The 27,454-nt window shown below is 41.4% G+C and overlaps 1 protein-coding gene across 1 annotated transcript in view; it reads right to left on the bottom strand.

Annotated features, from left to right (window-relative positions):
* Positions 1-320: 320 nt before the first annotated feature.
* Positions 321-27,454, bottom strand: part of LOC124805313 (15-hydroxyprostaglandin dehydrogenase [NAD(+)]-like) — a 103,706-nt gene continuing 76,572 nt past the window's right edge. The window contains exons 5-6 of the mRNA XM_047265828.1: positions 23,801-23,952; positions 321-1,692 (exon numbers count right to left, since the gene is read on the bottom strand). Of these exons, the coding sequence (XP_047121784.1) occupies positions 1,563-1,692; positions 23,801-23,952 (282 nt within the window). The 3' untranslated portion in view covers positions 321-1,562. The remainder of the gene's footprint in view (positions 1,693-23,800; positions 23,953-27,454) is intronic.

Genomic DNA, 27,454 nt, shown 5'->3' with positions numbered 1-27,454 from the left:
GGTCACAGGTTCGAATCCTGCCTCGGGCATGGATGTGTGTGATGTCCTTAGGTTAGTTAGGTTTAATTAGTTCTAAGTTCTAGGTGACTGATGACCTCAGAAGTTAAGTCGCATAGTGCTCAGAGCCATTTGAACCATTTTTGAACTGTTTCGCTTTTTAGTAGTTGGTGCACCCAGGTAAAATCAGAAAATGAGAGCATCGAACTTCGCGTCTCGCTTTAGCTGTCTTACTGTCGACCTGTCATCTATTATACCTACACTGAATTTCATTTTTACTTAAAAAATATACACAAGAGATTGGTTCTAAGGAAAACAGTGAGTATTATTAGCCAAACTTTCCCAGAAACTTTATTTAGCATCTGAAACACATAGGAAATCTTATATATATTCGCATTACACTACAGCATTACTTGGAGTAACTTGATAGATGTGTTTGCTTGTTATCTACGTCTAAATACATTTGGATATAAAACAGTACAGACGAAGATAAAAGTTTTGTGATGAGTTAAGTTACTTTTTGTATTGAATGATGTACTTACGTGTTCGTTATTTATACAGTGGACTTAAAAATGAATGCACTATGATGAGAGACTTTAATATCAATATGATCGTTGTAGTGGGACTTACTATTAAGAACTAGGATGTCCAGTAAGTTCTACGATCATTTCAAAAAATCATAACTTGGCTACTATTAGAGACAGAAAAGCTTGGTTTGTTGCAAAACTTTTGGTAGACTTCAGTGTTCTTTTTTCCTTCATCGTGTGTTGCAGATTTGATTTGGAGCGCACGGAAATGGTGATAGGATAAGAGAAGACGCAATGTGCCATCTGATATGCAGAATCCAAATCTGTTTCAACGGTACCGTGGAGTTATCGACGCCAGTATGCGAAGGCTTTACCGGAACAAAACAAAAAAATGCATAATGAGGTGGTTCAATAACTTCAAAGAGACAGGCAGTGTCAAAGGCCATACCGCGCTCTCCTGATGCTACGCCGTTAGACTACTTTCTGTGCGGTTTTGTCAAGGATCACGTTTACACAACGTTGGTCAGTGACATGCCTATCGTTCGAGCACGAAGCAGTGAAGTAATCATTTAGAACTGTTGAGCCTGCAATGCTGACGTGTACATGAACAGAACTCGAATATTGCCTTGTTGTTCTACGAGCGACTAGTGAGACACACACTGAAATTCTGGCGGAACGGAGAGCAAACCACAATGTTCTATATCTAACACTTTACAAGTTATGCTTGTTTTGAAATTACAGCGGTACCTTATGGACACTCTGTGTATGACAAATGCTTAACAATCTCTGAGCAAATTTCCTGCCTATATTCGTTTCTTCCACGAGATGCAAGGTAGTCCCCGATGATTTAGTAACACGGCTAGGAACGTAACGAAGAGAACAGGTATGGAAGAAAACTCACACGAAGCGTTGTATAACTGAGGAATCAATTAAGCTGACAGACTTTGAGATAGCGGGAAGGATAGTTTAAGACAAGCGGATCGTCGGTCGGCGCGCTGTGGGCACATGAGCACGAGAGCCGCTGGACGGCGGCTGCGGTCAGACCCGCATCTGCTCGCGGGCAGGGATGACCACCTGGTAGGCCGGCTGCCCGCCCTCAGACACCCACAGTGAGCCGTTCTCTCCTCGCCGCAGCACCTCCACTGCCGCTCGTGCCACTGCGTCTGACCTGACAACAAACAACACTGCTTAGTTCTGAGCGTTATACACTGACGGAAATAAATCGCAACACCGAGAAGGAGTTCTGCGACATAAACGAAAGTTGGTAGGAGTGCTTCTACATCTGTAGCGCCACTATCAGAATACAAATCAGATATGCTTTAAATACACGTTGTAAAGCTCGCGAGCGTTAGTTGCCTTTGAGACTGGGCGTGATGAATTGATGTTAGTCAAGAAAGCCTTTGAGGCGTCAAAGACGCCATTGTCAACACCTCACTCAGTTTGAACGAGGTCTTGTAGTAGGGCAGCGATACTGCATAAAGGCTTGGTAGGAAGGTACCCACTGTACATGATTGCTTGCAGCGACCGTCACGAGAATGTTCGATCGCAAGAAGGCCTGGCTCAAGACGGCCACATGACACCACGGAGAGCGAAGACCATCGTGTTCTGCGCATTTTACTGCATCAGCAGCAAGAATATGAGGAGCAGTTGGCACCACAATGATGCAAAAAACTGTTACAAATCGATTACTTCAAGGACAGCTCCGAGCCAGACGCCCCATAGCGTGCAATTCACTCGCCCTAAACCAACGCCATTTCCAGTTTCGGTGGTATCAAGCGAGAGCTCATTGGAGCTCATTGTTGTAACTTCTGATGAAAGCTCTGCTTCGGTGCCAGTGATGGCCGTGTGTAGATTAGCAAGAGGACAGTTGAGGGCGTGCAACCAATCTGTCTGCATGCTGGACACACTGAATCTACACCTAGTTTTATGGTCTGGGGTGCTATTTCATACGTCAGCCGGAGCACTCTCGTGGTTATCCCAGGCACCCTGAACACTAATTTGTAAGTCAATATGGTATTCCACCTGTTGTGCTGCCATTTACGAACAGCATTCTATGGGATGATTTCCAACAGGATAACGCTCGCCTGCGTACCACAGTTGTAGCCTAACATACGCTACAGTGTGTTAGCATGTTGCGTTGGCATGCTAAATCCCCGGATGTGTCTCCGGTCGAGCATATGTGTGACATCATCGGACGACAACTGCAACGTCATCCAAAACCAGCATAACTTGACCGGCCAAGTGCAACAGGCATGGAACTCCATCACGCAAACTGACATCCGGTACCGACACAACACTATGCGTGCACATTTTAATGCTTGCATTAAATATTCTGGAAGTTTCAACGGTTATTAACATACCAGTAATTCACATTTACAATGTCTTTTCTCGCACTTACATTAACGTGTGATCTTGTAATGTTAATCACTTAAATATGCAACCTAGACAAATGTTATTCAGATAATTTAATTACTTTACGTTCATTATTATTTGTATTCCAGTTTAACCATTAGTGTATTTGAGGTTAGATCAGATATACTTTTCGTTTCATAGATCTATAGTGAGGAGATCATCAATGGTGTAGATCATCTCATAAGGCAGCAATACATATAATGTGATAACAAAAGAAGAGATTGCTAATTACATAATCCTGACATATTGTCAGTTGGAGCAGTGACCAGCACATTAAAAAATATATATATATATTTGCCTTAGTCTATACGAGACATGGAAGTGCTATGTTACTTCACTGACCACCCTCAATTCAGAAAGAACAAGTATGTAACACAGTGACTAGAGTAGGCTAATAATTTATGGAGATACATATATTATACATGGTTTATGTTGAAGCTGCAGTTGATTGTTGAAAACCACATCAAAATCCGTCCAGTGGATCCTGAGTTATTTCAATTTTAATTGAGTAGCTTGTCAAGATTCACAGAGGTACGTATCAGTCGGGTTCGGTCACTGTAACGCGAGATGCTCAAAGCAAAACGCAGCGTTTGTGCGGGGACATCCTGCAGCGAAAATGGTCAGACCTCGTCCCTGGCACCGAAAAGTAGGAGAGACAAAAGCTGTTTGTCAACAAAAATAAGTTTCGCAGCAGACAGATTGACCACAAAGTTATTCAAAGGAAGTCTCGGAGTGAGTTTACACGGGAGGAACACATGTGGCGCCATAATATCATACTGGTGTATTGTCAGGTAAAAAGTTATGCTTAGGGGTCGGAGTCCCTTGTTCGAGAAAAACCGCGAGAAGTGTTGACTAACGACAGACCTACATCTGATGTCCATTTACACCTCAGTGATGCAATGTTTTTTGGTACTTCTTCTGACGTACGCAAAGTCGATATGAGGACAGCTGCGTGCGAAGTGACTGTAATTGACCTTTCAAAGCTATATTTTTGACTATAATAAATAAAAATTAGGACGTGGTTAACTCAGATGAACAAAGGTTATGTTGCGCTATTACCTCATCTCGCACATTGATATTGGTAGGTAGGACAATGTCTCTTATCTTATCTTGGTGTACTTTCTCAGTACATAATCGCAGATGACTTTGCGGTCGCGCTTGTGTGTGTCTGCTTTTATCGTCGTGGAAAATACTACGTGTTTTAGTGCTAGGCAGATTCAGAAATGTCGTCGCGTTTCGCGTGGCAGGAGTATCAAAGATTGATCTCAGATTCCAGTCACTAAATAAGCAAATTTATGGGACATTACTATTACCAGGAATTAGTGGTCACAGTGCAGACTTCGAGAAACGTGCGTGGTACTTATATGTTTGTGGTCATATTTTTGTTAATGTACACGAACCTAATAGGAGGAAGTAGGAATTCGACCCTATATTGTGTTTTTAATAGATTCGTCTGTTACTTATTTGATGGTGTACATATTTCTCCACGAGTTGTTTTTGGTATCGCAAAGAGTAGGTATGCCACACTAGTCGGAGGGCACCGTTAGAACGAATGCAGACCAGGTATGGGCACGTAGGTTTTAACAGGTGGAAGCAGTGAGGATTGCCTGGTAATGTGTCACCTGAATTAGGCAGGTAGCTCTCTGGTATCACTAAATCGCACATGCCTGTTATTCTTCCACTGACAACTGCTGTTCTAAAGACGCTAGAGGGTTGTTTTTGTCGCCTTTTTCCTATCTATGATTTAATTTTTAATGGACATGGAGGACTGCCGTTACATACAGACTCACCTTCACATTGTGTAATGAGTGTCAGTTTGAGTACCGAGAACCGTCATAAACCCAACCTATGATTAGAAATCATCACAGTGTACATGGCGTTTGGTTTTTAAAACTGAAGATCCCAAACCCCCCCCCCCCCCCTTCAAACCCACGTGCGAAGCAACTTTTTATTTGCAAATAGGAAGCCTCCTTTTTTTGTTATAGACTCGGATTTAATTCCAAGAAATACCTAGGATTTATCTGAAACAGTTTTTTTCCAAATGTGGAAGATGGCACTGTAATTGGCACGAGGATTACGGCGGTTGGACGGAAGAACACACAGAAATCAGTCACCCTGATGGTGAGATTCGACGGGACTCACCGAAATCGAGCATCCTGATGGTGTGGGGACTTACCGGAACCAACCCGAAGGTGACTTGCAAATTTAATAACACTTTCACGTTTAGATATTGAAATGTTGGCAAATAAGCTACATTTAACGCAATGTAATTTTCTGTTTCCTTGAAGGTTGATTTCAACGAGTCCCCACACAACCAGGGTGCTTGATTTCGGTGAGTCTCCTCGCCAGCAGTGATGGATGTGGGGAGAGAGATGGCGGAGTTTTGAGAGAGGATGATCTGGACATGTGTCCATCAGAGAGAGTATATTTGTAAGACTGGATGCCATGAACTCATATATATATATATATATATATATATATATATATATATATATATATATATATATGTCTTTTGAACACTATTAAGGTAAATACATTGTTCGTTCTCTATCAAAATCTTTCATTTGCTAACTATGCCTATCAGTAGTTAGTGCATTCAGTAGTTAGATTCTTTTATTTAGCTGGCAGTAGTGGCACTCGCTGTATTGCAGTAGTTCGAGTAATGAAGATTTTTGTGAGGTAAGTGATTCATGAAAGGTATAGGTTATTGTTAGTCAGGGCCATTCTTTTGTGGGGATTTTTGAAAGTCAGATTGCGTTGCGCTAAATATATTGTGTGTCAGTTTAAGACAGTCATTTAAAATATTTCTAAGGGGACATTTCATATGGCGACCCTGCCAGGATACCTCACTGGAATCTCCTGATTTTTTCTTGTAGTTTGTGTAATTAGTGTAGCTATTGTTTATTGCTAGTGCATAATTATAGAGAGTATTTACTTTGTAGTTGTAGTTTTTCATTGTTGTACAGTAAAACAGTTGTGGCATGCATGTAGATTTGCACCAAGTATTTTGCAGCTGTGCTTGCAATTAACTAGATATTATTTTCAGTGCTATGTTAATGTGTTTTCTTATTTTGCTCTTCAAACTGTGCTTTTCTGTATTATCGTGTGAAATATTGTGACAATAATGGCGTGTGGAAAACGTAACACTAGGCTCCAAAGTAAACTGAGAAATAATAGTGACGACGAGCGTAGCTTATCAGCACCACTGTGTAACGAATTAACAGACAATCAAAGTAGTAATTTGGTAATTGTGCATAGGGAAATGGAGCGGGCGGCAAATAATGGCATAGACAGTGAAACAAATAGTGAACAGGGAAGCATTATCGATCGATCGGTCGGCAACAGCTCGCCTAGGATTCCGAAATGACAGGACACAATCTTGCAAATACTGTAGATTCAGGTTTTGCGTACTCGCCATTTTCTCAAATAAGTCAAGACACATTTTCTGCGTTTCAAAATGCGAACATTGCCGGTTCAAAGGCACTGCCGAATAGCACTGAGGAACATGTTTCAGACACCAGTGCATCATTATTACAATTAATGCAACAAATGGGACAAAAGCTTCAAAAGTGAGAAACAATGGAACAAAATCTTCAAAAGTTAGACACAATGAAACAAAATCTTCAAAAGTTGGACGCAATGGAACACAGTCACAGCAACAGCTTCAAAAGTTAGACACCACGCTTGAACAAATACGTGAAGGTTTAACTGCTGAGTTACTTAAAATCGAATCTAAATGTCAAAAAGTCTGTAATGACGTAAAAACACAGCAAACTATTGTTCATGAAAATCACGACACCTTGCAAGCTAAAATTGACTCAGTTGCATCTACCGATTCAGTTACACAACTTGCAAAACCTCAGGAAAACTTAAAGGACACAGTAGATACGATTTCAACACAAATGGACACTCTGAAACTTGGTTCAGAAAAACACACTGAGGAAATAAGTTCACTATCGGAGAAAGTAGCCGAACTTTCGGATCAGTTCACTAACTTATCTGCAAAGGTAGATGATGATCTGAATGACACAAGACCCGTAGCCTTCAATGACACAGAAGAATACGAACAAATTAGGAAATTCAAACAAAATCAGAATCAAATTATTTCGCAACACAAAAGAGAAATCCGGGAAGTACAAGATCAGTTGGCACAAATAATACGAGAATTATATATTTCAGAGGAGACTCGCGCTCCAACACGGGAAGAGGGACATAGAAATACAGAACAGCGACAAAATAATAACACAGGGAACTTCGGAAATTATGAAAGAAATTGGCAAGGTACACCGAATTTTGAGATGGAACCGCCGAAACGGCGTAACAATGACCGACATGTGACTCGCCGACATGATGACTTTGACTATAAGCTGTTTATTACTACACGTAAATTCAAAACATTTAAGAATTCCAGCAACGACATTCATCCACAAGCGTGGCTTCATCAATTCTCTCATTGTTTTCCTCCCAACTGGTCATTAGAGCACAGATTAGAATTTATGTGTGGCTACTTAGAGAATGAACCAGCTGTAGGAATGCGATCGGTGATTCACGATTGTCACAGTGAAGGAGAATTTTTTCATGCCTTCCTCTCAGTATATTGGTCTCAAGCTACACAAGACCGAGTAAAACATAGCATCATAATGATGAAACATTTCGAACACTCTGAATTTTCCAGTCTTGTGAAATATTTTGAAGACATGTTGCACAAGAATCAGTACCTGTCAAACCCATACAGCCCTTCAGAACTCATCCGCATTTGCTTAATCAAATTGACTGAACATTTACGACATATTATTTTGGCAGGACGTTGCAAAGACGACATTGAAGCTTTTCAGGGACTCTTACAAGAATTAGAAATTGACACAGACAGTCGCGGGATGCGAAAACAGGAAAACAATCATTACAGGTCACATCCGTCACAATTCCGCGATGACAGAAATAATAACTGGACATGACAAGGCTATTCTTACAATGTAAATCGTGACCAAAACAGACACCGCCTCTATGACAACCGTTGGCAGAGTAGTAATAATTACAGGGAAAGATCACCTCTCCGTGGTAATGACTATCACAGAGACAATCAGAGAAACAGACAATATGGGAACCAAAACAATTATTATCAAGGGAGACAGAATAACTTCAGATGCAACAGTTCACCATGCAGTTACGATTCCGGGAGAAATTCTCCACCACATGACCGACAAAAAAGAAACTATGTAAACTATCGACAAAACGACAGACCTGAATTTCATCAGAACTGGCTGGATTCAAACAGGGCAGGGCCCTCTTGACAAGGTGAATTTGTAGAAGTTAGATCTCCAAATCCCAATAACAATGCGCGCCAACAAAGAGACAATAGACAATGACTCACACCGCTGGCAGCCACAAAACGTACTTATGAAACTGACGACGTAGCTGCCATGGCTAGTAATTATGTAAAAATGGAAGACATTAGGGACTTCTTACTCCAGGAACACGACGTAAAACATAACAACTTGCATATCCTGTAATTCACATTACAGTAAATGACGTAAAATTTACGGCAGTACTTGACTCTGGCAGTCCCATTTCAGTAATTAGTGAAACAGCCTTTAGCAAATACAACAAATCGAACGATTGCCCCACACTTGCGTTACGTAAGATTAAATTACAAGGTGCAATAGTTGGAAAAAGTAGATGTACGCCAACAAACCAACTTAGAATTCTTTTGCCTAAGCCACAGTTTCTCTATGAACTTCCTTATCGTTCCATTGTTGTCAACAGAAATTATATTGGGAGTAGATTTTTTGAATGAATACAAAGCAATCTTAAACTTTCACGATGCTGAAATAAGTTTAGAGAAAGAAGGTAAGTCAATAGCTTTGAAATTTGAAGATTGGCTCTCAAACCATGACAAGGAAATTAATCGACTTTGCCTCCTGTTAGACAACAGTTAGGAATTTTCGACGGAACTTGACACTAACAATCAGTCTGAAAGTACTGACAGGGATGATATCGACGGCGTATTTGATACTAACGAGTTAATTCAGAATAAAATTCAAACAAATGAGAATTGTAATGACACTGATAGGCAGGACTTTTTTGAGATTTTACAAGCACATTCCACAGTTTTTACTCACAAAACAGGAACAATCAAGGGGTTTCAATACCAATTTCGTGTTCGTGAGCATACTAAATTTTTTTGTTAGACCATACGTAATTCCAGCACATTATAGGGACCGTGTTAGAACAGAAATATAATCTATGCTTGACGAGGGAATTATTGAGCCTGCAGTAAGCTCATACAACAATCCATTACATGTTGTTGAGAAGAAAAATGGATCGATCAGGCTTGTCTTAGATTCGAGACAAATCAATACTATCATCATTCCTGAAACAGACAGGCCGCAAACGATGGAAGAAATTCTTCAGAATTTTAATGGTGTAAAAGTGTTGTCTTCTGTTGATCTCAGATCCAGCTTTTATCAGATCTAACTTCATCCAGAATGTAGAAAATGCACAGCTTTTCTTTGTTTCGGCGTTTGTTATCAATTTCGGAAACTTCCTTTTGGTTTGAACATTTTTTCGGCAGCATTCATTCGTGGGCTAACTTCCGTATTACCTGAGTTCTTAAAACGTCACATCACCTTATATGTGGACGATATTCTGATAGCAGAAGCCTCATGGGAACAACATAATCGCATCCTCAAGAGTGTGTTACGTATTTTTGCAGAATCTGGAAATACAGTTAACTTGGAGAAGTCTGAATTCGGTAGGACAAAGGTGAAGTTTTTGGGACATATTATTTCTTCTGAAGGCATTCAGCCGGATCCTGAAAAGTTAGAAGCAATCAGAGCCATTCCAGTTCCATACGCAAAAAAACAAGTCCGCAGTTTTCTAGGTCTCGTAAATTTTTACCGTCGTTTTCTGAATATGCAAATTCTAGTTACACCAAAACTTTGTTCTCTAACTAGAAAAAATACTATTTGGAACTGGGACGAACAAGCACAGCTGGAATTCAATTCTTTGAAAGAGGCTCTACTTAACGAATTACTAGCTCATCCAGATCTGTCAAGAATTCTGCCTTAGCACGGACTCTTCTAAAGTTGGTCTTGGTGCCCATTTATTTCAAGAAACCATAGAAAATGACACTACTGTTCAGAAAACCATTGCTTTTGCTAGCCGAGTGCTAACACAATCTGAAAAAAATTGTTCCGTTTCTTTAGCTATCTTTTGGGCATTTAACAAATTCCGTTTCTTTCTTTCTGGTAAGCACGTAAAAGTATACAGTGATCATCGTGCATTACAATTTCTTATGTCTTCAAAATTAAATCATGACAGGTTAAAACGTTGGGCATTGTTTCTGCAAGAATTCCTCTTCACAATAGTCTACATTCCCGGCAAGGAGAACATTGTTGCGGACGCACTGTCACGCGCACCGGCTGGGCTTGAGAAAAGTAACACAGAAGGCAACATCGAGAAAAATTTCAGTATTCTTTACATTCAGAAAGTCGCCTTCGAAAACTTCATCACCACATCTTTAAAGGACATTGCTCATGAACAAGATAAAGATCCGATTTGGAAAGACATAAAAAGTAAATGGAATGAAAAGACACACACACAGATTCGGCATTATTAACTGGTTAGAAACAACATACTCTTCAAACGCTGCACTGTTGATGACAAGGTATGGGTACTTTGCATTCCTGACGATTTTGTTAATAAGCTCATTTGGTACATTCATTTCAGCTACGCGCATTTTTGCCCATGAAAATTTTGTCATATTCTTCGAACGACTTGTTATTTTAACAATATGGAAAAGAGAATTCGAAGAGTCTTGTCTATTTGTAAACTTTGTCAAAAAGCTAAACCATCTACTGGAGAAAAAGCCATTAGGCGGAGAAAAAGGAGGCCATTAACCTCGCTATTGACATTCCTTTCCAGAAAACATCGCAAATATGACACGGTATTTCTTGGAAACGTATGATTATAATGTGAAGCACGTACTTTGTGCTACTTAGTGAAATGCTTATGAATTTATGGGAAATATTCTTACATCTGCACACCTGATTATGACAAGTGTCTTTCTACGAGTGTTGAGAGAATTTCTACTGACTTATAAAATGCCATATGGCTAGTGAATGACGTTTATTTGCTCATTTTGTTTAACATCTAGTTTCTAGCTGCACTGCAGCATTGGTTAAAATAAAATTTAATAGATGTACTAATGTAAATATTTTCTATCTACAGATCCAGTAAATAATAATTTTATGATCTACTTCCAAAAAAATGAGGGAGCACAAAAAGACATTTCCCTTCACAGGAACTGCATACATAATTTTGTAATAACTGGGTAATTTATTTCGTAGAGTAAGTCAAGGTGATGCATCACTCTAGTGTTAAGATGTGACATAGGTATTAGACATTTCCTATCTTTATTGTAATATTTTTTCTGCTTGAGCTATGTCATATTTAGGTATAAGTTATTGCATTTGCTGCTGCTGTTTGCCAGGCATAGTGCTACTGAATGTCACTTTGTATTACTCTGTTAAGCCAGTTTTTCTACTGATTTATTTTTCTTGTTGCTGCACATTGGCTCATATTAGTTATAATGTTGCATTTGCTTTGCTAATTTAGATATACTGCTGCTTACTTTGCCAATTTCCAATTTTTTGTCATTGCTGTTTGTGTTAATTGTTTTGTGCTGCTACATTGCCTCAGTAGATTTAAGTTAGCTTAAGATGGGGTAGGCTATATACGAGAACGAGTTGTGATGAATTGGAAGAAATGCATTGAGAAGCTATAAGTAAATGGTTTGGCCAAAAAAGTATTTTGAAAGAGGATATGAACAAAAAAGTAGGGTTTGGGGACGACAGGATTAGGTAGGATTTTCATGGAAATAAATGATGAGGTAAGATAATGGAAAATAAATAATGAGGTAAGAAATAAGTGAACATATAAATACAGAAAGCATGCTTGGATAGGATTTTTTTGGTGGAAACAAAGGTTGAAATAAGAGGAAAGATCTATGGGATGAAGTTTTGGGTTGGACTGCAGTTCCAAATGTTACACTGAAAACAAACCTGTCCTTTCGTTTTGTGTTATTCCGCTATGTGTTTGTGTACCCTTGTGTCTTTATGTGTTTATCTGATAAGAGTTATATTATAGAATTTTTCTAATAATGTGTTATTTACTTTGTAAAGATGTTTAGACATTATTTATTCTGTTCTGTTTCAGTGCTCGTGTGTGAAATTAATGTTTCGAAAACTATTCTCATTATTTTATTTATTTATGTCATAATCCCTGTAACACTGATGTACATGTTTATTTCTATTCTTTTGTAAAGCCTGTATTACTACAAATGTTATCTGTATTACTATGTTTTTAATGATGTTTTCTGTACCTTTGTAATTGTATTCTCATGTTATAAAATCGTAATTGACACTAGTTCATCAAATTAAGTTACATTTCACTGCACACGTTTCTGTTGGTCATAGTATATGCACAATATATGAAAAAAAGGGACTGTTAGTGCTTGCACATGTGTTGATAATTCAGCAAGGGACTGGTTAACAAAATTGCTGATTCTAAGGACACATCAAAAAGTTTGTGAGTGCTGAAGTGGTGGTTTATGGACTTGCTATATTGCCTGCAAGACTTCTATGGACATACTAAAACCTTTGTGAGTGCACAAGAGGTGGTTTATGGACATGCTATATAGTACAAGGCTCTTCGATTGATAGTGATTGTGCACCTGCACATTCGCAACAGATGGCTGCTGGCCGTCTCTACAAGGACTGAAGTGGGTCTGCACCTTTGATGATCCACCAATACCATTATTTCTACAAGGACTGCAGTGGGTCTGCATCTCTGGTGACCCACCAATATCATAATCTCTACTAGGACTACAGTGGGTCTACTCTGTGATGACCTACCTACCAATATTCTTCAAAACTTCGACTGACTCTGCTGTGGGTTTGCTCTGTTGTGGCCCATTACCTGTCTGCATGTCAAGAGTCAGCACTGTCTTTCCGTTGGAAGGACAACACTACTTCTTCAAGACTGCATGGAAATCCACTACTTCAGTGTGCATTTTCTATTACTGCTCAGAGTTTGAGAAAAACACTGCACTGTGATGAATGATCAGGACTGTCTTTATGGACTGTGAGAAAATCTTTGCTTTTCACCAACAGTGTATCAATAAGTGTGTGCATTTGATATCTTTGTTATTGTAATTATGAAAAAATTTTTCAAATTTGCATTATCCACTGCCCAAAACAATTTGTAAAGTTTTTTTATGGGGAGCGTGGGGGCTATGTAAGTAGGCTGTTTAGGTTTTTTTATTGGTAACGCCACGTAGCGCTCTGTATGAAAATCACTGGCTGTGCTGCGTGCAGTCTGTGGCTGGTTTGCATTGTTGTTTGCTATTGTAGTGTTGGGCAGCTGGATGTGAAGAGCGTGTAGCGTTGAGCAGTGAGAGGTGAGCCGCCAGCAGTGGTGGATGTGGGGAGAGAGATGGAGGAGTTTTGAGAGCGGATGATCTGGACGTGTGTCCATCAGAGGGAGTAAATTTGTAAGACTGGATGTCATGAACTGATATATATATATATATATATATATATATATATATATATATATATATATATATATATATAATGACTTTTGAACACTATTAAGGTAAATACATGGTTTGTTCTCTATCAAAATCTTTCATTTGCTAACTATGCCTATCAGTAGTTAGTGCATTCAGTAGTTAGAGTCTTTTATTTAGCTGGCAGTAGTGGCGCTCGCTGTATTGCAGTAGTATGAGTAACGGAGATTTTTGTGAGGTAAGTGATTCATGAAAGGTGTAGGTTATTGTTAGTCAGGGCCATTCTTTTGTAGGGATTTTTGAAAGTCAGATTGCGTTGCGCTAAAAATATTGTGTCAGTTTAAGCACAGTCATTTATAATTTTTCTAAGGGGGCGTTTCATGGGTATTTCTTGGAGTAGATTCCGAATGTTCGGTTAGAAAGGGGGGTTCCCGTTTGAAAATAAAAGTTGTCCCCCCCCCCCCTCCCAAGATGGAAGTGGGGGGTTGGGGTGGCAAGTTTTAGCACAGATCGATGTCCCCTTTGAAAATATTAAGTTTTCATCTGGAACATTTTTGGTCCATACGATGCGTATTTTTCAAGATATTTATTTGTTCCAGGTTAAAATAAACATCCAGTAAAAATCAAATGTTCTTTATGAAACATCTACAAAATATTTTACTCAACTATAAACTGTAAGCAGGCCCTTATCCCTGACGTGCAGTCGTCAAGCTCGCTTACCCACTAAGTCCGTCTGACACTAAAAATACAGGTCAATGTTACACTTTAACGCATATAAACTGTAGCCATAGATGGTAAGACCTCCGTACACACGCAGTTTTTGTTTTTTTTCAGTTGAGAATGTTGTACAGGGTGTTACATACTCTTTCCGATAAACATCTTGGGTGATACATCACTTCAGGGGGACAACTTTTATTACAGACTAAACGTTCGCTAACTTCCCAGCGACGAGATTTCAGTGAATTAGCGGCGTCTACTTACCATGTGTGCTGCTATTACCTAATCCAATAAATTGACTGATTTTCAGACAGGCAACGATAAGAATAAGTGTCTCTAAGCCGAGAAAGATATTTTGGAAGCCAAACAGGAACTTCAATTTTGCACAGCCTACCGCCTTTCGCGTGGTGCAGATGACTGTCTGATAGGCAACACACACTGCACACGAACGCCACATAGTGCCTATGCCCCGCCGCCGTCCAGCGGCATAACCGGTACAAAAGGACGCCTAACCTCGCCAGGAAGCGGCAGCGAATAATTTTAGTCTACGCTTGCCAAAAAACATCCCATCATCTACAAATAATTAACGTAGAGCAATGAAATTTCGGTAATACATTTGTATAGGTGACATATTTAAGTGATTAACATTGCGTGTAGGCACGAAATAAGCGATTATAAACGTGAAATACTGGTACATTAATAACCGGTGAATGGAAGCATGCAAACGTGCATGTGTTGGGTTGTACAGGTTAGAGATAACTGTTTGTAGGATGGAGTTCCATGCGTGTTGCACTTGGTCGGGCAGTACAGGGACGGTTAATGCCGTTTGTGGATGGTGGTGAAGTTGTCCGGTGATGTTCCATGTGTGCTCGACTAGAGACAGATGTGGTGATCGACGAGACCAAGCCAACATGTCGACACTCTGTAGAGCATGTTAGGTTATAACTGCGATATGCGGGCGAGCGTTATCCTGTTGGAAATCACCCCCTACAATGATGTTCATGAATAGTAGCACGACAGGTCGAATCACCAGATTGACGAATAGATTTGCAATCAGGGTGTGAGGGATAACCACGAGACTGCTCCTGTTGTCATACGAAATCGCACCCTACACCATAACTCTAAGTGTAGGTCCAGTGTGTCTAGCAAGCAGATAGGTTGATTACAGATCCTCAACTGGCCTGCTTCTAACCATCTCATGGACATCACTGGCACCGACGCGGAACCAGATTTCGTCAGAAAACACAACAGACCTCCACCCTGCTCTCCAATGAGCTCCCACTTGACACCACTGAAGTCCAAAATGGCGGTGGTTCGGGTCGGTGGAATGTACGCTACAGAGCTCTGGCTTGGAGTTATCCTTGTAGTAATCAATTTGTAACAGTTTGTTGTGTCACTAGTCAACTGCTGATCAAATTGTTGCTGTCGATGCAGTACGATGCGACAGAGTCATACGCCTCAGTCGTACCTAGCCAGCAGCAAGGTTGAACCACCTGATGATGTCGGACAGTTGCTCCGAGGAAATATTGTGGAATTTGCACAACGTGATCCGGCGGCAAACCCGTGAAGACTATTTACAACATATGAAATTTATTATGTCCACCTATATTTCAGTCATGAAACAGTGAGATCCTGAGAGGTAAGTACTGCTTTTCGAAATTATCAGCTTCAGTTTAGGTAAGGATCAGCTCAGATTTCATTTTATGGACAGAAATTACATTTCACAGAGTATTGTTACATTTGTGTGTGTGTTATTCTGTGTTTAGAGCTTGTTTAGTAGGATTGTGCGTGTAAATTCACAGATTATTGTTCAAATGGTTCAAATGGGTCTAAGCACTATGGGACTTAACATATGAGGCCATCAGTCCCCTAGACTTAGAAAATGGTTCAAATGGCTCTGAGCACTATGGGACTTAACATCTGAGGTCATCAGTCCCCTAGACTTAGAACTACTTAAATCTAACTAACCTAAGAACATCACACACATCCATGCCGGAGGCAGGATTCGGACCTGCGAACGTAGCAGCAGCGCGGTGCTGGACTGAAGCGCCTAGAACCGCTCGGCCACAACGACCGGCTCAGATTATTGTTAAAGGAACATTTTGGCGACTTATTTATTTATTTTTTAAAAATTTGATTAGCAATTTTATGAAACATTTTTTGTATTGTGTTAGCTATTGTGTTGCATTTGCAAGTCATGTATGGTGACGTCATGCGTTGTAGCACTTCACTGTACGGCGCAATTGAATTTCACAGAACAGCTTATTTAAGGTATAGTTACGTTTGCTAATAATTTTGGCGAAGTTAGTTAACATTCAGTTATAGTGTTTAAAATTAAGCGACTCATTTTATCAGATAGCGTTTTCGTAGTTACACCACTTGCATTGTTCAGGACAACAACACAGATACACGAGCTATAAGGAATAGGAGTTCTCTTTACTCCTGTTTCACTTCACAAGATTAGACATAGTGGAGTCTTCATCAAGTAGACACGGCAACAGACATGGAACGAAAAGGACCGTGCACTACTGGGATCGTAACAAGACAGTATAGTCCACAAGAAAATATAACGAAGATGCTGGGGGAACTTTAATGGGAATCTTTGGTAGAAAGGCAACGTCACGGTCTGTACACGTTAGGCACCCCGGCCAGTCCCTGGGACACTGTGGCAAGTTGTCTATCAGTCTTAGCAGGAAAACTAGACGAGGACGGAGCGGCCTTGGAAATTATTCCAAGAAATTCGTTGCGCAGTTCCGCTCTCCAGACTCGTTTGTAGGCATCTGCTCACACAGCTGTGCGCCAGTTAAAACATTACAGAGTAATGCTGCTCTTCGACTGTCCAATTTTGATATTATTGCTCGACTTAAGTAGGGGAGAGTGTTAGTACTTTTGTACACATTCCAGACTTTAGCTCCCTAGCTAGTTTAATACATTTTATTATTCCACTTGTTAAATGATGGCATTCGCTTTTTATGTGCTGCAGTCTTTTTCTGAAATTACTTCGGAAAATTAAGGTTTCTCCGAAAGTCAAAACATGTTCCCAGGTTGAACTTGGTCTTGTACCCAGGAACAAATATTCCATTGATATAAAAGTGTTGTAACTGAAAAAAATGTTGTCAGTGCTGTGTTTAATGGTGAATCTGTTACGTTATTACTCTACTACACACCAATGATGAAGCAGAGTAATCTAATTAAACAGAAGTATCATCAAAAAGTAGTTACAGGCTTAAAACATTTTGAAATGAAGTTACTGAAGAGTAACACAAATTTCCATTTACAAGACTGGTAAAATTGTTAAGACGTGAAAGAAATCCAGTTCATCTGCAAGTATCACATGTTCCATGGTAAAGACCTTCTTCTGTATCAAGGTAAACGATGGTGCACGACCGATGAAGTATGGCTTAACTGTCCACAAGTTATATAAATAGTTCTAAATTTTACTCAAACTGAACGATTAACAATAAATTCCAAATAGCTTTGATATATTATACAGCACTTCTATTTTCTAAAAGCGAAATACGTATTTGTAAATTCTGTGCTAAACAGAACTTCGTGTTTAACAACAACAAAGACAATAGAAAATGGCGGAAACTGCTAATACGGTCTCAAGTGACCACTAATTCTTCTCATTCTAAAATCAGTCACCAGACTCAAGTACCAACCAAAAAATTTCACGTGCTCCAGGTAAACCATCGTGTAGGTGCCACACTCTCCCTCAGTTTAATCTGGCTTTTATAATCTGGTAAGAGGTTAATTCTGAAATGCTCATTCATACTGTGGAGAAGTATTAACGGGATATGCGATCGTGCAGTACAGCTGACGTTGATTTCTAAAAATATGCATCACTTCCATTAGGAGTCTGTGTATGATGTAAAACTAGGAGTTTGGCATGTATTTAGTGCAACTCGAGTACTACAGATACCTTTTCCCCTAAACAATAACTTCTTCAAGCGGGAAAACGCTACTATTGGAGCACAAAAGAGGCAAATGTACTCCTTTTAAAAACATTGACTGAAAAGTGGGATACCAACTGCCTCATTCTACCATCCTCTGCAACTTCAAAAGTTTTCGCAGTACTATTGACATGTAAACATATTCGCGCTCTGTTTAACATGCAGCTCATCTCTCATTCCCACAGGCTCCCCTACAAGAAAGTCGCTCACACCCACTTCGTCCTGTTCCGCTCACTGTCAATGCCTCCCTCTTGCTCTCTCTCTCACTTCTAATATCTCATTCCTCCTATCCTACTGCTGCTGTCTCTTCTCACGGTCACTATCTCTCTCTTCCTCGTTGTCATTGTCATACAATCACTCTTTCATTATCACTGGCTCTCATCCAGTTCCACCTTCTCCTTCTCTCTATTCCTGTCCCACAGCCTCTGTCTCCTTCCCTCTCAACCTAAAGAAGCACGAATACGTTCGCATGCCAAACTTTTTATGGAAATTTTTAAAGGCGCTGAGGAAAGTAGAATTAGGTAGCTGGTACCCCACTTTTGAGTCAGAGTCTTTTAAACAGCAGGATCTTCGCTTTTCTTGTGCTCCGTTAGGAACATTATTCCACTCGTGCCTTATTTTCGCTGCCACAGCAGGGTATCACTCATGTGAAAAAATCCTTACAGGCTAGTACAATTTTGGTAGTTTAATTATGTGAAATTGAAATGAGGCAAAATTAATTTTACACCTCAGAAAGGAATTAACGTGCACTAAAATTTTGCATGTGTTTCCCAGAACCCTTTTCATGACAACGGAGACGCTTTACAGCATATTTATGCGTATTATTCAGCTTACAAACTACGTTTTCCCCTCACATCGGCTTTTACGTGTACAAGTTGGGTAACTTTGAAGCTCTGTATCTCAGAAACGGATGAAGATATCATGCAAAGTTTCCAGGTCCTTCGACATCGTGATCCTAGAAATGTATCGTAAAAATTTCAACCATTTTCTGAGGATAGCCATCGTGCAATCCGTGGCTCGATTTTAATACGGAAAATGGCAAAAGAAAACCTTTTTTTGGGGTTTCTAAGGAACCGGCCAAAAGCTAAAGGTGCCTTGATAAGCCCATTAAGGCCCGTCGTAGACTTCATCAAATGTAAAAAGAACCAAACGATTTGCTCCATTTGCCCAAGCTGGAGGAAGTGTGTAACACTCATGCTTTTAACGTGTACTGCAGGATAGAGACACTAAGACGATCCTTCTGTTGTGTATACAGATAGCCCAATGGCTATCCAAAATTCTTAACCCTATCTCTGTATCACGAATGGAAGCCGAGATACGAGCCCTGGGATAATCCCGTTTCTCTGCGCGACGTTTTGGAACCTAGTAGCGTATGCTGCTGCGTGCATACTGATGACGTTCGTGAACAATGTACTGCAATGTTTTTTATCATTTTTCTAAGCAATATCGCTAGGGTTATTCCAATTAGGACAATGCCAAACCAATCACTGCCAATTCGTCTATGACAGCAGGACGAGGTATTTTTGACAGTAAGAATCATCATTTTGTTGAAACGATGTCATAAAGAAAAAAAATCTTATGATAGACACAGATGAACTGCCTGTGAGCGTCTCTTGCAATGTCCTGATCGGAGTAACCGTAGGTCGTTTCTTTGGTTATTATTTCTCTGAAAAACCATTGAAGGAGAACGACGGGCATAATGGCTGAATTTGAGTCCATACAGTGCTACAATAGTACAGTATCAATACCGGAGTCTCTCAAAATCCGTGTTATACATAACATGAACAAGGGGGGATACCGAGTTGTCTTGCAGTCACGGTTTGTGTGGTTTTGAGACCTTTCGATGTACAGTACCTAACTTCTCACTTCACGTAATTATTACCAGTTTACATTACAAGTTAGGTGTTGAAAGATTAGTTACTGAACGACAAATTTCCGAGCCAACAATTACTTCATCGGAGACCGTTGCCAACTACCAACTACTTTTTTGGAATGGTGTCTAGATATGCCAGTGACCAGACCAAAATACCTGTCGCTGTGGCCGATAATCTGCCGTCAACTAAAATTTGTTTCTTACGTTTCTGCTGTGAGGTATGTGAAGAATTAACAACTGTAACAATCAAACGATGAATCGTAATAAATAAAATAATAAATAAAAAGATTGACAATAGTAATAATAATAATCAGTAATAAATATCATAATTACTCAATAATAAATGTTAAATAACAAAATAGTTAATTGTTTCTGTACAGTAGTAATGCACAAACATTTGCACACAGGTGAAAGTCAATCATGAGACCCATGTGACATGGAGAGAGCAATACAGGCAGTGAAAGACGGCACGGTTTTGAAAATTTCTGCAAGCACCTTTCGAGTCTAATGAAATACACTGAAGAGAAGAGTTCTGAAGAAAGATCTAAGTGCTACCGACAACAAAAAGGTTTCTAGAGGGTTGTATTACGTTTTTATCTCAAAACAAGAAATCACCTCTGCAGTTGCACAGAAGATTTTTCGAGATGACGGCTAAGGACCTGCGATGCCGAGCATGTCAACTGGACGACAGGAATGATCTTCCTCATGGTTTGAATTAGCAACAGGAGGAGGAGGAGCAGATCAGTGTTTAACGTCTCGTCGACACCGAGGTCATTACAGACGGAGCACGCTCTCGGATTAGGGAAGGACGGGGAAGGAAATCGGCCATGCCCTTTCACAGGAACCATCACGGCATTTGCCTGAAACGATTTAGGGAAGTCACAGAAAACCTAAATCAGGATGACCGGACGCGGGTTTGAATCGTCGTCCTCGCGAATGCGAGTCCAGTGTGCTAACCAATGTTGAATTAGGAGACCAGAATGGCTGGAAAGGGGTAAACTGCTCGTTTCCGGAAAAGGTTTCCAACATTGAGGTTGAGGTCAAGTGCTCAGGATACGCAGTGTGTGGCCCCAAACAGACCGCAGCCATTAGTGGGACGAAAGAAACTATTCATGCGAAAACTGAGCGTGAAATTTATTGAATTACCTTACTTTTTGTTTGTAGTAATTATGAATTTTCTCTTGAAAAAAAAAAAAAGAAAAAGAAAAAGAAAGTGTAAATTCACCTAGGTGAGAAAGTCATCGGACAGCGATATGCACATATGCAGATGGCGGTAGTGTCGCGTACATTAGGACAGTGAACTGCCGGAGCTGTACTCAGCTGATTCATATGATAAGATTTACGACGTGATTATGGCCGCATGAGGGGGAATTAAGATACTTTGAACGCGGAATGGTTGTCGGAGCTAGAAGCATGGAGCTTACCATTTCGAAAATCGTTAGGGAATTCAAGATTTCGAAACCCACAGTGTCAACAGTGTGATGAGGATACCAAAATTCGAGCATTACCTCTCACCAAAGACACTGCAATGACAGACTGCCTTCAATTAACGACCAAGAGCAGCGGTATTTGCGTACAGTTGTCAGTGCTAACAGACAACAGCAGAAATCAATGTGGGCTGTGGCAGCAGACGACAGATGCGAGTGGCTTTCCTAACAGGAGGACATCGCGTGCAGCGCCTCTCTTGTGCTCGTAACCATATGGTTGGACCCTAGACGACTGGAAAACCTTGGCCTGGTCGGATGAGTCCCGATTTCAGATGGTAAGACCTGATGGTAGGGTTGGAATGTGGCAGAGATCTCTCGAAGCCATGGACCCAAGTCGTCAACAAGGCAGTGTGCAAGCTGTTGGTAGGGGCTGTGTTTACATGGAGTGGACTGGGTCCCCAGGTCCAACTGAACCGATTGTTGACTGGAAATGGTTATGTTCGGCTACTAGGAGATCATTTGCAGGCATTCATTGATTTCACGTTCCCAAACAACGACGGCATTTTTCAGGATGACAATGATTCACGTCACTGGATCACAATTGTTCGTGACTGGTTAGATAAACATTCTGGGCAATTCGAGAGAATGATTTTGTCATCAGATCACCCGACATGCGTCCCATCGAACTTTTATGGGACTTAATCAAGTAATAGAGAGGTCATCTCGTGCCCAAAATCCTGCACCAACAATATTTTCCGTGGATAAGTATTTCTGCTGGGGGCTTCCAACAACTTGTTGAATTCATGCCATCTCGAGTTGCTGCACTACTCCGGGTAAAGAAGGTACGACACGATATTAACAGGTATCCCGTGACTTTCGTCACCTCAGTGTATACACAGAAGAGCCAAAGAAACTGATAAACCTGCCTAATATTCTGTAGGGCCCCCGCGAGCACGCAGAAGTGCCGCAACACGATGTGGCATGGATTCGACTAATGTCTAAAGTAGTACTTGAGAGAACTGACATAATGAATCCTGCAGGGCTATCCACAATTCATAAGAGTACGAGGGGGTGGATATCTCTTCTGAATAGCACGTTGAACGGTACCCCAGGTACGCTCAATAATGTTCATCTCTGGCGAGTTTGGTGGACAGCTGAATTGTTTACTGAGAAGAGTGTTCCTGGAGCCACTCTGTAGCAATTCTGGATGTGTGGGGTGTCACATTGTCATGATGGAATTGCGCAAGTTCGGACATGAATGGAACCAGGTCATCAGACAGGATGCTTACGAACGTGTCACCTGTAAGAGTCGTATCTAGACATATCAGGGGTCCCATATCAAACCAACTGCACGCGCCCCACACCATTACAGAGCCTCCACCAGCTTGAAAAGTTCCCTGCTGACATGCGGGGTCTATGTGTTCGTGAGGTTGTCTCGATACTCATTCAATCGCTCGATACAATTTGAAACGAGACTCGCCCGACCAGGCAACATGATTCCAGTCATAAACAGTCCAATTTAGGGGTTGACGGGCCTAGGCAAGCGTGAAACTATGTGTCGTGCAGTCATCAAGGGTACACGAATGGACCTTCGGTTCCGAAAGCCCATTCGCACGCTGACATTTGTTGATGGTACAGCATTGAAATTTGCAGCAATATGACGTAGGGTTGCACTTCTGTCACGCTGAACGAGTGTCTTCAGTCATGGTTGGTCCCGTTCTTGCAGGATCTTCTTTCAGACCACACCGATGTCGGAGATTTGATGTTTTACATAATTCTTGATATTCACGGTACACACGCGAAATGGTCATACGGGAAAATCCCCACTTCATCACTACCTCGGAGATGCTGTGTCCCATTGCTCGTGCGCCGACTATAACACCACGTTCAAACTCACTTACATCTTGATAACCTGCCATTGTAGCGACAGTAACCGATCTAACAACTGTTGTCTTATACAGGCACCGGAGCACGACATATAGTTTCACGCTTGTTTGAGCCCGTCAACACCGACAGTAGACTGTTGATGACTGGAAACATGTTGCCTGGTCGGACGAGTCTCGTTTCAAATTGTATCGAGCGGATCAACGTGTATGGCTAAGGAGACAACCTCATGAATCCATAGACCCTGCATGTCAGCTGGGGACTGTTCAAGCTGGTGGAGTCCTTGTAATGGTGTGATACGACTCTGACAGGTGACACGTACGTAAGCTTCCTGGCTGTATACATATCTCTCTATTTGAATACGCTTGCCTATATCAGTTTCTTTGGTGCTTCAGTGTAGTTGTGAGCGAGTTTATGTAGGAGCAGACAGCGGCACTCACTTCTGCTGTGGCAGCTCTGCGAGCTCCTGCGCGGCCAGTTGCCCCATGGAGGACATCTGAGGGCCTCCTGCACCAGCCACCAACGGCGTCTCCGTAACGCCAGGGCATAGGGCCATGACACGCACTCCCGTACGTTCCCAGTGGTATGGCATCTGCAACAGAGAGCAAACCGGTCAATTGACAGAGGCGAAAATGTACTATCTTATCGAAAGAATCTGGAAGACCCCTCACGTAACGCTGAATTGACCAACAGATGTCACGAGAGGTGGACTTGCCAGTATAAACGGAAGCAGTAACAGCAGAATGGGTCAGTCAGGAGAGGTCAGTGACTTCGAACGTGGGAAAAAATTGTGGTAAGATCCTACGCGACCAAACTGATGAGGTCATCGGTCCCTAGGCTTACACACTATTAAATCTAACTTAAACCAACTTACGCTAAGGGCAACACACAGACCCATGCACAAGGGAGGACTCGAACTTCCGATGGGGCGAGCTACGTGAACCGTGGCAAGGTGCCTCGGACCACGCGGCTACCCCGCGCGGCCCGAGCGTGAGCTAGCCATTGTATGTCACTTGAGTAAGAACTCCCTCAGTGACATTTGAACCATTCATAAGCTCTCCACGTAACTGCTGACGATGTGACTGTGAAGTAGGCACCTGAAGGAGCATCCCTCGCTAAATCAAGACCAGGCAACCTCATGTGATGACTGACAGGGAGCACTGAGCAATGCGTAAAATAATTTTTTACAACGTGCGCGGTATCAGCTGAAGAAATCACTCGTGAGTTCCGGAGTGCTACCAGCAGTCCAGCTAGCTTACTGACTGAGCACTGGGAGTTTAAAGTGAATTCAGCGCCATAGTCGAGCGGCTCCTTACAAGCCACGCACTTCTGTTGTCAGTGCTAAGCGACGCTTGAGAGGTTGTGTAAAGAGCGACGCCACTGGACAGTGGGCAGTGGGCGAATGTAAACCAGTGGATTGGAGTGATGAATCAGGCTACACATTGTCGCATACCGATGAATTGGTCTGGGTTACCCAAATGCCTAGAGAATGTTATATGCTGTAATGAGTAGTACCAACATTGAAGTACAGAGGATGAGCTGTTACAGTGTGGGGGTATTTTTCGACGTTAGTGTACGGTCCCTGCACTCAAGCCAACGCCTAAGTCCGCAATTATATGAACACGTTTTACGTCGTTGTGTATTGCGTACAGCAGAGTAACAGTTCGGAGAAGATGACTGTATTAGCGTTACAGTGCGCACTATCATAATGCGTATTTGAGGCATTGGTTTGTGGACAATAACATTCCTGAAACGGACTGACCTGCCCAGATTTCCGATCTGAACCCAATGGAGCACTTTTGGGATGGGTTAGAACGCCGACTTCGCTCCAGATCTAAGCGTCCAACATCGGTACCTTCTCTGGACTCGGTTCTTGAAGAAGCATGGTTTACCATTCCTCCACAGACATACAGATACCTACCTACTGAACGTGTCTCCATCAGAGCACAAGCCGTCATAAAGGCGAAGGGTGGAGACACCCCATATTATTGTTCATTAATAGGTGTCCGGATACTATGACCAGATACTATACAAGTTCATTTAGAGGCATTCCTTAACTATTGTGTTTGTGTTCTGAAGGAAAGGACTTTGAAATAAGAATTATTTCAAGTGACTTTTTTCATTTAAATATTATTTATTCCAGAAACTGCATGCATATTATTCTACACATTGACTTGGATCTGTCATCTGAACAGTGTAACGAAGTAATCTGGTGTTATAAATAGAGGGCGAGTCAGGAGGAAAGTAACAGGATTTGAGTTCTTCTGAACAAATGATGTCATATGAACATATGTTCCGCAATGAAATTTTCGCTCTGCAGCGGAGTGTGGACTGATATGAAAATTCCTGGCAGATTAAAACTGTGTGCCGGACCGAGATTCGAACTCGCGACCTTTGCCTTTCACGGGCAAGTGCCCTACCAACACAGTTTTAATCTACTAGGAAGTTTCATATCAGCGCACACTACGCTGCAGAGTAAAAATTTCATTTTGGAAATATCCCCCGGACTGAGGCAACTCGATGTCTCGGCAATATCCTTTCTTTCAGGAGTGCTAGTTCTCCAAGAAGCCGGCCGCTGTGGCCGAGCGGTTCTAGGTGCTTCAGTCCGGAACCGCGCTGCTGCTGCGGTCGCAGGTTCGAATCCTGCCACGGGCATGGATGTGTGTGATGTCCTTAGGTTAGTTAGGTTTAAGTAGTTCTAAGTCTAGGGGACTGATGGCCTCAGATGTTAAGTCCCATAGTGCTTAGAGCCATTTGAACCATTTTTTAGTTCTACAAGTTTCGCGGGAGAGCTTCTGTGAAGTTCCGAAGGAAGAGACGAGATACTGGTGAAAGTAAAGCTGTGAGGACGGGTCGTCAGTCGTGCTTGGGTAGCTTAGTTGGTAGAGCACTTGCCCACGTAAGGCAAAGGTCCCGGCTTCGTGTCTCGGTCCGGCACACAGTTTTAATCTGCCATGAAGTTTCATATGTTCCGTTCTTAAGAGTTTCCGAAGAAAATAATGAAAACAGTGGGAAACAGGACAACTGTAGGCGACAGTAAAAGAAACAGTGTGATCTAATTTTTGTTTAACTGTGTATGTATCCTCATGCAAGAAGTTCAGGAAATTCACCTTCAATTATAATGTATTTTACAGATCCTGTAAACAGTTTCTGTCTTGCTGATTTGAGTTCATTCGTACGGTCCTTTACTTAAGCACACATATGTAAAATACGAACGAGAAGTTCCTCCTTTGTGTCTACTTTGCGTTTGTAGACTTCGCTCTTAAACCAACCCAACAAACTGTGGTCTTAAGGTGTGAGACCGGGTAACCTCAGTGGCCAAAAAATGACTCTATGGGGACCGATTCACCGCCCAAGATACATTTCAGTGAGAGACTGTTTCACTGGAAGTACGGAATGTGCAGGAGCTCTGTCGTGCTGAAACTCCATACGACGTCGTTTGTCAAAGGAATAGCCTCTAAGTATTCTGGTAACACCTTTTAAAGGGATTCAAAATACCAAACTCCGTTGCGATCGTTATCTAAAACAACTGGACCTGTTACTCTGCGCTCCACCAGGCGCAAGTGATATGTGCACTGAAATGGTCAGTAAAGCCAACACTTTGTACCCTGATGTTGCTTTAATTGTATTCGTATGCAAGTGCTGGTGAAGAAGGTCATGCGACAATCGTATATCGGATACTGTGAAGAAAATAGCATATGTTCATTTGAAGTTTTTTGTTCAGAATCATCAATACTATCAACTTTCAAAGCATGTACCTTTCCTCCTGACTCACCTTGTATTTATTGCGAATTTATATTCCTTAGACGCTTTATACAAGCCGCTTGTGATGACGGACCGCCACAAACGCTAAGTGACGAGGTTGATCAGTGTGTCCGTATATACGTCCATCAATCCAAATAAAGAACACGGGGAAAGAAAATAGTACAGACTATCACAATGAAATTGTCATACTATTTTCTGCAGTTCGAAAGATGACAACAGAACGGAAATTTATAGGGAAGTCCATCGTATTTCGAAAACTGCTTGGTCTCACATTAGGGTTATGTTGTACAGCAACAACTGCAGTATCCAATATGACCATCGCAGTGACA

This window comes from Schistocerca piceifrons, chromosome 7 (assembly GCF_021461385.2).
Source record: "Schistocerca piceifrons isolate TAMUIC-IGC-003096 chromosome 7, iqSchPice1.1, whole genome shotgun sequence".
Lineage (NCBI taxonomy): Eukaryota > Metazoa > Arthropoda > Insecta > Orthoptera > Acrididae > Schistocerca > Schistocerca piceifrons.
Note: the sequence above shows the minus strand (reverse complement) of the source record. Positions and strands in the feature narration are given on the sequence as shown.